The 13340-nt window shown below is 38.9% G+C and overlaps 1 protein-coding gene across 2 annotated transcripts in view; it reads right to left on the bottom strand.

Moving 5' to 3' along the window:
• MACROD2 (mono-ADP ribosylhydrolase 2) overlaps positions 1-13340 on the bottom strand; it is an 886338-nt gene that overhangs the window by 41268 nt on the left and 831730 nt on the right. For both annotated transcript variants that reach the window (XM_030489748.1, XM_030489749.2), the window contains exons 12-13: positions 12607-12669; positions 9139-9207 (exon numbers count right to left, since the gene is read on the bottom strand). In XM_030489748.1, coding sequence (XP_030345608.1) covers positions 9139-9207; positions 12607-12669 — 132 coding nt within the window. The remainder of the gene's footprint in view (positions 1-9138; positions 9208-12606; positions 12670-13340) is intronic.

Genomic DNA, 13340 nt, shown 5'->3' on the forward strand with positions numbered 1-13340 from the left:
CATGGGTTTCAATTATTCAAATTGATTTCAGAACCTATACACTTACTGAGCAGTTTTTTGCCTGCAGTACAAACCTTAAACAAGGAGCTGGCAAAAAAGGATGTGTAAGAATAATCGGCAGTGCTACGTAAAATTCTATTTCTAATGAATGAAGTGGCACAAAGCTACGAGAAACAGCATGAACCATCAAATTGATAAATAAAGTGATTTCTTATTTATTTAGAACAATGCTTTTCATGGTTGGATTTCCACAAGCTTGACAAGTATTAAATCGTATAAGTCCTAATGCAAATCCTAGCCTCATTTCACTTGATAACAGAACTCCCAAGGTCATTATTGTGGCCTAGACTGCATTTCCTTTGGGAGCAGACCATTGGAATGAACTGCCCAAAGGCATATTTTGAACCAGTGGCATGTAAGTCCGATCACTATGCTCTCTGCAGTCTTCATAAACACAGGGCATTATCTTGTTGCATCAAACAGTTTCTCACAACAGCCACTCCTTAGTTTCTGTGTGGGGATGGAGAAACGCATCATTCCATCGTAGTCAGGAAATCACAGCAACACAGCCATCCGTTTCAGCTCTGCTCATCTGCATAACACACAGCTTCCACTGCATAAAGAGCTCTTCGAACCTCATTAAGAAACATGTCTGATCTAACTGGACATATCTGCAAATTACAGGGGCAAGTACACTTGAGGTCATAACAACAGCAACAGATAACCAGGATTTGCATTCCAGAGTGAAACACTTTCTGAAATGCTGCTGGACGGAAAACTGAAGTAACAGTGCCAAAAGATCTATGGTGCATGATAATCAATTATGCTCTAACAGTCTTGTTACAGCTCTACTTCTGGAAGGTCCCTTTCTACAATACAGCAGAGCAAATCTTACAATATTCCAAAGAATGCCCCTGTAAAACTCGGTTCCTGAAACTTGCCAAGCATAATCTCTGATGGGCAAGTGAGAAAGCTGGGTTGTTAACATCTGATCCAAATTTAATAATCTGTAGAAAAGGTATGTGCTGAAAGTGTGTGGCTTTAATTAACTGCAAATAATCCCCCAAGGCAAATATTTAATTACCTGCACAGCTTCTTACCTCTTTTGTGGCATGACAATAAGTTATAAATCCAAGTTTGAAAGCAGAATATCTCACTGATGTACAATTTGCTAAAATTTGCCCTTGCTGCACTTTCTTTCGCCCTCCTGTGGACTTAAAACGTTACTCACTCCTATCAGCCGGACCACTGTGCTGGCCTTTCACACTAGGATGCCACACTGTGCTATGAGTTATAAGGGATTACCCTATCAGCCCAAATCAGAGCAAAAATAAATTAGAATTTCATCAAATTCCAAGTTTAATCAAAAAGCGAGTAGAAGGACCTCTTGGTATAAATGGGAATGACACTAAAAATCTGTAGGGAATTTTTCAAGCAAACTTTAAACCACTGAGTGAAATTCTGGCTTTGTTGAAGGTTTTGACAAAGCTTTCAGGATATCGAACAAGCCAAGTTTTGTACCACCTGTAGCCCCATACCCTAAATTAATATAATCTTTTTCTGTACCAACAAAGCTGGAATCAGAAGTCCTCTGCCTTAAGTATAGTGCAGCCCTTAAGTACTGTACACAGCCCTTCAAACAGCCAAAAGTGATGATAAAGTGTGGTATTACCTGCTGTAGGTGGAACAGATGCACGTGCTCTGTCCCATCAGACCCTTAAGAGCTATCTACCCTATACTTATTGAACAGTACTTCATACTCCCGGACCTGTGCCTTTAATCTCAGTTCACAGGTGTCATGTTTTCTTCCAGAATGAGGAATGACTCCAATTTCATGCAAAAATCAATCCTCAGCATCAGAGGAACAATTACACACTTTTGGTCAATAGTAACAAATGGAGTTTAAGGAGCCTCGTGCTTGGCTGATATATGTGCCCTGTCATGCTGCTGTTTCTCATGGAGCATAGCATAGCTTATGGCAAACTACAGTGATCACATCGAGTGGGGAACTGTTATTCCCACCCCTGGGTACAGCTGGCAGCCTAACCCCACGGCTGTGCTGAGCATCATCGTCAGGCACCACAGCTAGAGACCACCTATGCTATTTGGCACATCTTCACACGTTCTCACAGCTGGCTCTGCACAGTTTATTCTTATGGGATTGTAATTTTGTGTTAAATTTTCATTTTTATCATAAGGAGTTTTCTAATTGTTCCAGGGTTCAAGAAAGCAATTTCACTGCACAGAATTCCAAGTCATCCCAGACAATATACAATGATAATTTTGCACAAGTTATTTTTCATAAAGCTTGTTTCTGAAAATAGCAGAACATTGACAGAAGTTGCTCCCTAGATATAAGAGTCGACTGCTCTTATTCCAGCAGCAGAAATCAGTCTCTGCATTACTAAGCAGAATCTGAGTTTCAAAATCTTTAAGGTCAAGACCATGTCAAAGATTTCTTCTTTTCAAATGCAAATATTAGATCAAATATTCAAGCCAAAAGGTCCAAAGACAGATTTACTTTTAGGATTAACAAGAATAAATTGAAGCAAAGGAATAAACCCAGATTTATGAAGAAAATCTGAGACAAGCAAAAGTGTAAGACCAAATGCAGCAGTCAATAAAAGCTGTTCCCAAATTGGATACAAAGCAAGAACGTCACCTCCATTTCAATTGGCAAGGAGCTCTGAGAATCTCACAAATGCTGATGATATACTACTTTCTGCGTGCAAGTTTTCAGTAGGGAAGTGGTATTCCTCAGGCTCAGCTGGTTCTCTGTGCTCGCTTAGCCTTTAGAGCTGTATGGATCTGGGCATAAGCCAGTACCATAGTCCTAAACAAGTCTAGGGTCTACAAAAGCTCTGGTCATCCCTAAAGCCTTCATTCACATTTAATTGACTAGAGAACTAACTTTTTAAATGGCGTAAAGCGGTGTTAGTCTTCTCCTAACACAGCTACTTATCTTTAAGTCTTACTGCAGAATGCAACTCAGGATATTATTTTGCAGCACAGTATGCTTATTTTTTGATAACACAATGCTGGGCACTATTTACCTTGGGTAACCACAGATTGGGACTGTAAGGGTTAACATTCCTGCAGGCAGGACTGAAAATAATCAGTGTTTCTGACACTAGACTGGAGCACAGTTCCTAATGTCATCATTGATCACACACGAATGAACCAAACATGACATTTAATGACATAAATGAACCAACGATAGGTCACTTTTATCTACTGCACATCAAGCATTGAAGTGCTCAGTGAAGTCTGACCATCTCTTAGTTCCTCCAAGCATGCTTTTACTTGGTGGCTGCAGTGATGGTAACAGGAGCGCTTGGCTCTGCACCCCTCTGTTGTATTGAAACAACTGTCTCATGGGGTCGTACGGTTAAATCCACCTGGAAATTAGCCCCAATATTTAACAACCTGTGAAGAAGATACTTGGACTTCAAGCCAATCAGAACATCCCCCAGTATATTCACTGTTCCAACATAACAAGTGTGTGTTCAACTCAGCTCCAAGAAAAGCATGCAGCTTGCAATAAGCTATCAATCCTATCCTTCCTGCCAATAATCAGACACTATTTTGTCTAAATACTGCACAAACCCCCGTGCTTTTCCATGTCATTCATATTTTTTCTTGACTGTATAAAGCAATGCTGCTCAAACAAAATTTTGCAAATGCTAAGGAAGAGGAGAAATGGTAAGATCTGAATGTTAAGTGGTTTTAATGATCTTTTAAAATTCACTTCCCCAGCTCTCTCTGTATGGCTTATTTACTGAGTCGTTTCTAATGTGCAACACACCTGGGTCCTGCACACAGCATAGATAAATCACCATGTTTTAGGGAGCTGTAAGAAGATTAAAGAGGGAAAAAGCTGGTCATTATGAAAGAAACAGGTTCAGTGCATTTTATTTTTTAAGCATGATACTGTGAAAAATGACTGGAATATTTCCAGAGTGAAAGAAATCAAGCAGGCATCTAAAATTACAGGTAATGGTGTGCACGGAGGCTGCCACATGATTAGGGTATTCTTTTGCCTCATAAACTGAGGAAAATGTGTTAAAATGAAGTCCTATAAAATGGTGATTTATGAGAAGTTAGGGAGATATTCTTGAGCTTTGACTTTAAAATGTTATTTTTATATCCACCAAGATTTCATTTTAATCTGCCTTTATGGCAGATTAGATTTATTGGAGCCAAAGTTTATACGCCCTGGTAGAACAGACCTTTTTAGGTGCAACAACCTGTAGAGATATTTTTGCAAGTGTTCAGGTAATAGACCAGGCAGTTCATCTCTACAGGTGGGGTCCATCAAGTAATGCTCCCACCTGCTCATGCTTTGAGCCGACAGTAGGGCATCTCCTCTAACCTCAACTTCTGTCCACAGGAGAAATTTCAGGTGCAGCCGGTACGATATCTGTGGGCATCCTGCTGCTGCCATAAGGGGCAGGACCTGTTGTTCAGGGCTCTGGGATAGGAGAAAGCTGAAAAAAACCCCTGGCTGCTGTAGTCAGACCCTTCCCAGGAGAAGATGCTGCACAGCTGAAGGTAAGGGTTGAGGAAGGGAGATGGAAGGAGCAGGCACTCGCATCGGACAGACGGGAGCGCAGCTGGATGGCTCCAGGTCAGCTAATATTTAAAAATAAGTAGTATCTAAATAAACCAGCTCAGGAGATTAGTGTTAGCTGTTGCAGCTGCCTGTACTGGTGAAGGGTAGAGCAGAAAAATACCTCTTGAGTAGTTTATGGGCTACAGATAGGTCAGCTTGAAAGGAAAAGTAAATAACCTGCATTATGTCCAGCTCGTTGGGACCATTATGGAGGGTGTTGGAGAACAGGCACTTGGTTGGATGGTGATAGTTATGTGCCTGGTTTAAAAAAAAAGAACCAAACCACACCATTTAGCCTGTGTTAGCCAATTTGCTTCCACAGAAATCCTTCTAACCAAGGGAGAGAAAAATGTTATCACTGTAGCTGGCACACAGAGCCACAGCTATGGTTGGGGAGTGTTGAAACTCTTCCATTAAAAAGTTTCTTTTTCAGTTACCTATAATTGAAATTTTTCAGGCTGAAATTTTCCAGGTCTAATCATAGCCCAAGGGTGAAGTAAAAACATTCCATTGGTAGCTGCTGAGCACTCAGCACTTCTGAAAATCAGGTCATTCATTTAGATGTCTTAATATATACTTAAGAGCTGATTTTAAACACCTCTTTTTGAACATATTGGCCTTTCAGTCAATCTTTTTCACCCACTTATCAGTGTCTAATTTATGTTGATTTGCATAGCTCCCCTGCATCTGAAATGCTCTATCTTTCAGTTTATCCCTTCTCCATCGTTTATGGTTTTATGACATGAAGATTTTTCCATAGTTAGAACTGCAGCTGGCTAACTGGGAATTTCATATCCAGGATGTTTTACAGGCAGGATATTTAGAGACTTCTGTGTTGCACAGAGTGAGTTTTTAGGGCTAACCCTAGCCAAGGCATATGCTAATGCCTTGTTTCTGACAACAGAAGCCCTCCAGCTGACTGCATCAGATTCTATTTCAGAGAGTGTAGAGGAATAGTGACTTGCTTTAAATGGGACTCCCACAGGAGCCCAGACTTTGGTGAACACCTGGAAATAATTAATCACTACTTTATTTTTAAAATTAATTAGCATATGATTTAATTTAGTTGACCTTCAAATGAAAATTCAGTTCTTATTAAGTGCTAATGAATTAAAATCAGCGCATTGTGCAGAGAGACTTTGCCATGATTGCATAAGGGGGAGTTCATTCTTCACCTGTAGTAAATTCAGTTCCCTTTTTCATTTCTTTACCTGAAAGCCCTACCATTAAATCAGGTTAAATAGTAATTGGTAGGACAGGTGAGACAAAGATGCAGAATATTCTCTCTCTCACACAGAAACTTTTTTTTTTAAAATTAAAAATAACCACAGGTTCAAACCAATCCACAGTGATATACAATATGGTCCATTTAAAATGGGTTTGTAGTCCCGACACAATCTTGTATGGACAGGCGTACTAGACTGAGTGCAGCCTGTCTGATACGTGTTTTATCTGCTGCATAAACTTTAATGACTTTAATCACTTTGCTCTGCCCTTACACTTCATAAAGAGAAGCATCTCTAACTTGAAATACGCTGTGTAGAAAAGATCTACTTCCATATGCACAGTAATGAAGCACTGCGAAGGTGCTGCCTAGACATGTCAGCTCTCCCCCTAAGAGCTAATAGTTATGCATGCAAGTTTTCAAGGGTAAAATTGGAACATATCTTTGCAGTATTTCCAGACAGTGGAAAGAGAAACTTGGCATAGACTGGAATAACAGGATACCTCCACAGCATAACAGCAAACATCTCAGTATTATTGGAATATGACTCTTCGGCTTCCTTTTTTTTTCCTGAGGACAGAGCACTAAAAAATACAGTGTGCTCAAAGGCCACTTGCACACTGGGCCCATGTGGACTTCTTTATGTGAAGAATGTCTCTTCTATTGTGAATAACAGAAAAGATACACTTTCACACTAATATGAGAGTTGTAATCTCACAGTAGGTTTTCATTTTAAACAGAGCCCCTCAAAAATATGGTTTTTGCACTGTTCCATGCACTTACCACATACATCCCCTTTCATGTTCCCATTCTTGCCCATTTCCTTTACAAAAACCTGATCCAAACGACTCAGGTAATACAAAAATACTAGAACTTCATGGTAGCAGAGACGCCTGTTCTCTGTTTTGAATATCACCACATTTTAGAGCAATAAATAACTATTTCAATGCCTTTGCTATATTCTTATCCAGGAAATATGAGGAAAAATAAGCAGAAAACCTACTAGTCAACCCTAATTGGAGTCAAAATACTTGTTTTGGTTCACTCACCAGAACTGACATTTGAAAGACTGCTGGACTTCCACAGTAGGCTTGGAAACCTCCTAATCCAAGTGGTTTAAATTATGCATTTTGGGAATATGTAGCCTAGACTTATTTGCCACAAATCTCCTTTCAGGGTAATTAGATGAAAGGACTGGAAAAAGCATGATTTCTTTAAATGCTTTACATCCAGTTCATTTAGTTGAAGATAAACTACAGAAATGAGTATGTTCCAGAACCTGGCAGGTTTTAGCTGTGTTAACTCAGTGGGCAAACAATTTGAAGGCTGAAATATATTTCAAGAGCAGCAGGTGTTTTGAGAAATGCCAGGATTTTGTAAAAGTGCCATTTCCTAAGTGGGAACAAGTTTTTTGTAACACTAGTGTTCCTTTTAATACAACCCAAAATCTAAAATCTGAAAAGTTGAAAATCTACTAATGGAAATCAAGATTAAAACCATGGCCTGGTGGATGCGGTAGCCTCATCACTCAAAATTCTTGGTTACATTTAGAAAACTAGCAAACGAATCCCAAAACATGTTCTTTTCCTCAACATTCCTTTTCTTCTACTTGTACAACTTCACAAACAAAATATATGGAGAAGAGTCTCGTTCCTTTTTCCCTACCAGATGTTTCGTGTCTTACTTTTAGGAAGAGGTAGGACATCAAAGAGAAACTGCCCTTTGGTTTTCTCAGGATGCTATCACTTCTGAAACCTCTCAAGAGGGGAAAACACTATACTCATAGCATATTATAGAAAAAATGAGACCTAGAGCACCAAGATTGCTATTATCCTGAGAAGAGACAACTAATACAATAGGTCAAAAAACCAGAGTGGTTGCACATTGAAATGGCCACCGAAAAGCGTATCAGAAGACACTGGCTTCGTAGTCAGGAACAAGCACTCAAAGCAATACCAAAATGTTGGGGTCTTCAGTAAGACTGCAGACAGCAAAAAGAGATAAAATCCAAAACCAAAGCCTCACGTTATGAAAAAGGAAGAACACATCTGATGGGAGAACTTACAGATACAGGATACATAAACAGGCCAAATGTCAGTGAAAAAAGAGAAATGAATGGCAGGAAATCACAAACTATGCTGGGGCTGAAACTATCCCTGCTTCTACCTTCCGCTAACCTTGCCACGACTTTAATCTGTGAAGATATCACAAGCAAAAGCCAGTGCTCTAGCAAGGGTCTGTGGGGTTTTTTCCCCTGCAGGATAAATCAATCAGTTAAGAGAGCACTTAAATCAACCTGCACAAGGCTTTGAACTCATTATCAGGTAAGTATGTGGGCTCTCTAGCATGTGTCTTTGGAACAAAAGGGCAAGATCTCACACCCCGTCACACTTATCTAGAAAAATGAGAAGAAAGTCAAGCAGTGACACTGAATTAAACATTAAATCTTTTAAAATAAATAAGTTAATGGATGTTAATAATTATGTTATCTCAGTAAAAAGCATTAAAATTTTCTATTAGTCTTTCTTGAAGGCTGTACTGATGGAGTGTATTTATTATAGATAGCATAACTCCTGTTTTGAATTGCCAGTAGCGGACAATTTATAAATCACCCAGGCTTTTTCCTGACGTATCCCCACAAAAATGCCAAAACTCATAGACCGGCACAAGCAATTAATAGTGTGATTATCATAGGAGTATCAAAACCAGTACATCTGTGCACTGGATCCTATCCGTAAACCAACAACTCCACAGGAAAAACCTCAGCTTGAAACATTTAAATTAGATCATCTCTCTTGTTTTCTAAACTCCCTGTCATTTGGCCTCATGACACTTTTAAATATTTATCACAAACTAAATGATCTGAGTGCCCAGCACAGTCTGCACAAGATAAACATTACTTTCTCCCTCTCAATTATGACTTCATCTCCTCCTGTCTCTTCTTGATGTGTTTATAGCTATTGTGTTTTTCTTTTCCCCCATCAGGAGAGCACTGAATAGGGAGCTACTTTCTGCCCCAGCGAGCCCAAGCTTTGGGCTCATTTCTGATACGTCATGTATGATATTTTAGTATTACCTCTATAACAAGGGGACTTAGGAATTCACAGCATCTCTCCTACCAGCACGACAGCTGGTGCCAAGTACTTCATTAGAAAGGCTTTCGTAAATGAAAACTCAAGCATTTACCTATTTCTGTATTGTTTAACTGTGATTTTGGGAATTTCCAGACAAAGGAAAAATAAGGCTTTATGAAATGTCCTCTTGGGACTGGATATTTTGAAACACAATTTACAATCTGTACCTTTATCCTCGCTTAGCTCTATTTCTTCTGATGATGATAGGCTGGCTACAGCTGAAGGTTTCGTCTCATCTGTAAGAACCAAGGAAATGAAAGAGAAGTTATTCATTAGATAGCAAACTGATGAACCACTTTACTGAAAAAAAGTATTATGCCTTATTGAGGCAAGATACTAAACCTGAATTTGATTTACTGGGCTTCCATCCATTCACATTGCATTCACTGGCCATTACTGGTCTGATTGTCTTCCCTAAGCCAGGGGTAAACTTACATTACAACACTGCCAGATCAAGTCTATATTTCAATTTCTCATAACACAGAGAGAGGAACAGCTATCAGTTTCATAAGTAGCCTGGTGTTGCTATTTGCTTTGAGATTCCTTTCTTCATTTAATCCATCTATTTTGAGAAAAAAACAATTAAGCCATTCTTAACTTTAATCATGTCCCTGAATCCCACTGGAATCAAAATGATTACATGCAAATGATTCCCTGAAAATAGAAGCTTTCATCAATCAGGCCTGAAATTTAGGAAGTCCCTGAAAATCTGCAGCTTGGAGTTTTGTAACAGTAGAACATGCAGGTGAAACTATTATAGTTAATAGATAAAACTAGGACCTGAATTTAATAGAATTTTCTAACTTCTACTATTGCTTTCCATTGCCAATTCTTATAGTTCTAAACCCTTTATAAGTCTTTGTTTTAATTCCTTTCAAAAGACTTGCCTCTGATGATTCTGACAGAATTTTTGTCCTGATAGAGTGGAGTATTTTTCACTAGCTTGAAACAAGAGCTCTGAACCACCTGCCATTTTGTTTTTCCATGTGTTAACTGTGAAGTTCACTGATGATAGACTGGAGGCCCTTTTTAAAAAAACCACACAGTAATAGCTGAAAAATTTCAGTCTTCATACACTATAACTGGCTTTTTCCTACTGCATAAGAAGAATATATAAATGTTTATGTAATGGAGTAGGTAAGAATACAGTGTCTATTTTTATTCCTACATTTTCTCATAATATAGAAGAATACCATTTGTCATTTGTCACACTTGGATAAAGGTTATGCTTTCTGGTTTAGAAAATACAAATAAGAAGTTTAACATTTGATGGGATTGCTCCTTACAGCGATCATTCATAGTGATTAGAAATGCTTTAGGCATAAAACTGCATATCTTAGAAAATCAGGTCATTTCCTACTGCCAAGAAAGGGCGCAGAAGCAGCAATCGAAGAGTTCCTGATGACGTTTTGTCTGCACAATGAGTAGAGTAGATAGCAACAGCAACTCATTAGCTGAATGCAACTAACTCGAGGTAATTGTATACCTCCCTGTTCTTGCCACTGTGTGAACCACTAGGGATAAATGTTAAGCCAAATAATCTTTTCCTGTAACACTGCGTGCCTGTGGCCAAGGAGGTGATGCATGGACTTATGTGTAGGCACAATGCTATCTTGAGGCATGTACCTAAAACGCGTTCCTAATGTATGACATTTTCTGGATATGGAACGTAAAATGTCTGGATCTTTTCTTTGACACTTTTCATGAGGGTAACAAAACACGACTACCAGTACAAGATAGCAAAAGAATGTACGTCGTGGCTCTGATAAACCAGCTCTGACAGCTTGTAACATAACAAGTCATAATGATGGTTTGGGGAAAAACACAATGCATTTAAGACACCTCCAGTAGCAAAGCAGTAATTTAGAGAGGTATATATTCCTTAATTCTCTAGGGGAAAACAAAATATATCTCATTCAATCAAACTGCTTTGCAAATCAAAATACCAGGGAAATAAACATCCCATCCAAATGACTGTAGCTGACAAGCACAATGGGCTGTATTTGGCATCTGTAGTCAGTAGTAAAACTGGGTTAAACAGGAACCTCTGCACTTGGAGCTAGGAGCTCCTGGCAGTACTAATTCTCAGGTGAGCTAGCAGGCAAGAGTACTTGGTATGGTTAAAAGCTCAATATTACTTGGTCAAAGACATGTCCCTGCCTAGTCAGAGATTCAAAACAGAGCCTAGATTCAGACAGAGCAACTCATTCCTCCCTTTTCCCTGGTCCCCTCTGCCTGTTTAAATATGGCTAACATAAAAATGAAAAACCTAGCAAAGGAAACGTGGTTGTCCTCCAGCACTTAAAAAATACCGCTGTGTGCTTATCTTGGGGAGGATAAAGAGCTTAGGTGCAAAGTTTGCTGAAGCCCATGGGAATCTTTTTTATTCTGTATTACTATGTGCCTATGGCTTCACCTCCCATTGCCTGCCCTGCCTGAGGACATAAAGAAGAGGTGATAATGAGGACATGAAGGACTTCAAGCACCAGTGGACAGCATCAGCTGTTAACACCTAGTTGCAGAAGACTGACCTGTGGAGTGCAGGGAGAAATGCTGCACTTCCACAAACACAGTGCCTCATATATAGGACAAATAGGACCCTCATCAAATGAATTCCTCCTCTGGAAACAGCCACAATGCAGTAAGCAAACCAGACAAGTCAAGAATCTAGGCCTTCTAAATTTTTCTGCTGCATTTACTGGCTGGCCTTCTTCAGCTCAATCTTCCACGTATCAAAATCAATTTTCTATTCTGATTAAAAAAACAATGTAATAAAAGGTCTGAAGGAAACAGTTTGATGCTCTCTGGATTAAGTATGTGTAGGCAATGTCCTGCACCACAATGAGAAAACCCCCAAGCAAACAAGAAAAGCATTGTGTTATGTGTAATACTACACTAAAAGAAATCCTTAAGAAATACGGGGATTTAGACATTTTGATTGTCACATCAGCTCTTTTGATAACTGATTCATTCCAGTTGTCTTGCATTGAAAAGAGTTGGGTAGGATGAAAAATACAACCATAAACAGAAAAAAAAAAAGAATAGAAAACCTATTGTGAACACAGAGCGACATTGTATTTTAAAATACTGAACTGACTATAATTCATATGCATGCCACCTGCAAAACCCACTGCTCATGAACTCTGACATTCCTTCGCTGTATATGAAATATCTTTCTGTATGGATTTAAATCTTCATAACCCCTGAGATTTGTGTAGACAATTTATTAAAATTTGAAAATACCCTGTAAAATCTCCAGAAGTGCAGTCTTCACCTGAAGCCTGCTTCCTCCTCCTCCAAATTTCCTTTTCCCTCATTTCTATTCTCTGCAGAGGGCTACTCTGTTGTAGACAGAAGGAAAATTATTTCTTTCTAGTTAGAGGATTAGCTAGAGGTAAGTCCACCTTAAAGGGAGAATGTAGAGCTGGTAAACTAAAGAGAGAAGTCTGCATTCCTGCATTGCAATACATTCATTCATAATGAATGGAGTTTGGTCTCTAATGGGAGAATTGCTCAAGACCTGAGCTAATCTGGTGAAAATGTACAAACATTCTCCTTCAATAGCATTGACTAAGGTTATTGTTCACCAAGGTGGATAAAAACTAAGAAAGTCCTTTAAGGAACCTGGCACAAACCTGCTTCTCCGCTCTGGGCCTCCATTTCTTCGGTGTTTTGCTTCTCCTCTGTGCTGTTACCACCTACAGAGGAAAATACATAAAAATTATTTACGATATCTTTTTATTGGTCACAGCAGCGGCAATATTAATTGTAACCAATTCAGCACAAACTGCTAATTTATAGCAAGGTGCCGCGATAAAAGGGGAGAGATATAAAGGTAAAATGATAAAACCTGCAAACATAACCAGTTACATTTAAGACAGTCACATTTTCGCATCTCGAGGTGAGGAAGGGGAGTTAGATTAAAGATTATATCTCAATAGGCACACTGGAAATATCTGTATGTCAAATAAAGGTATGTTTCCCTAAACTGTCTGCAATAGATGAAATTGTTGCTTGACCTTAGTTATGCATTTTATAGATTTTTTTTTCTAGGTTATTTTCCTCAAGAAACACTTCCACCAGATCCTGGAAGTGGCTATTTCTGACTTCTGGAACCTACTTTAATGGCAACGGAAGGCAAGAATCAGAGGGGAAGAATTGCCTGAGTTTAATTTTAAAGCAAAAAACACAATGACACTTAGCATGAAGTATAAAAATCCATCATGAACAACTGCAAAGAGTATCACAAAATAAACCAAAGTAAGATTGCTAGGATTGAATGCATTTCCCCCTTTTTTACATTCACATTCATTCTCAATTTTCTCCACTACTTTGCATTCACATTCATTACCCATTTTCTTCCCTCCAG

This window comes from Strigops habroptila, chromosome 6 (assembly GCF_004027225.2).
Source record: "Strigops habroptila isolate Jane chromosome 6, bStrHab1.2.pri, whole genome shotgun sequence".
Taxonomy (NCBI): Eukaryota; Metazoa; Chordata; class Aves; order Psittaciformes; family Psittacidae; genus Strigops; species Strigops habroptila.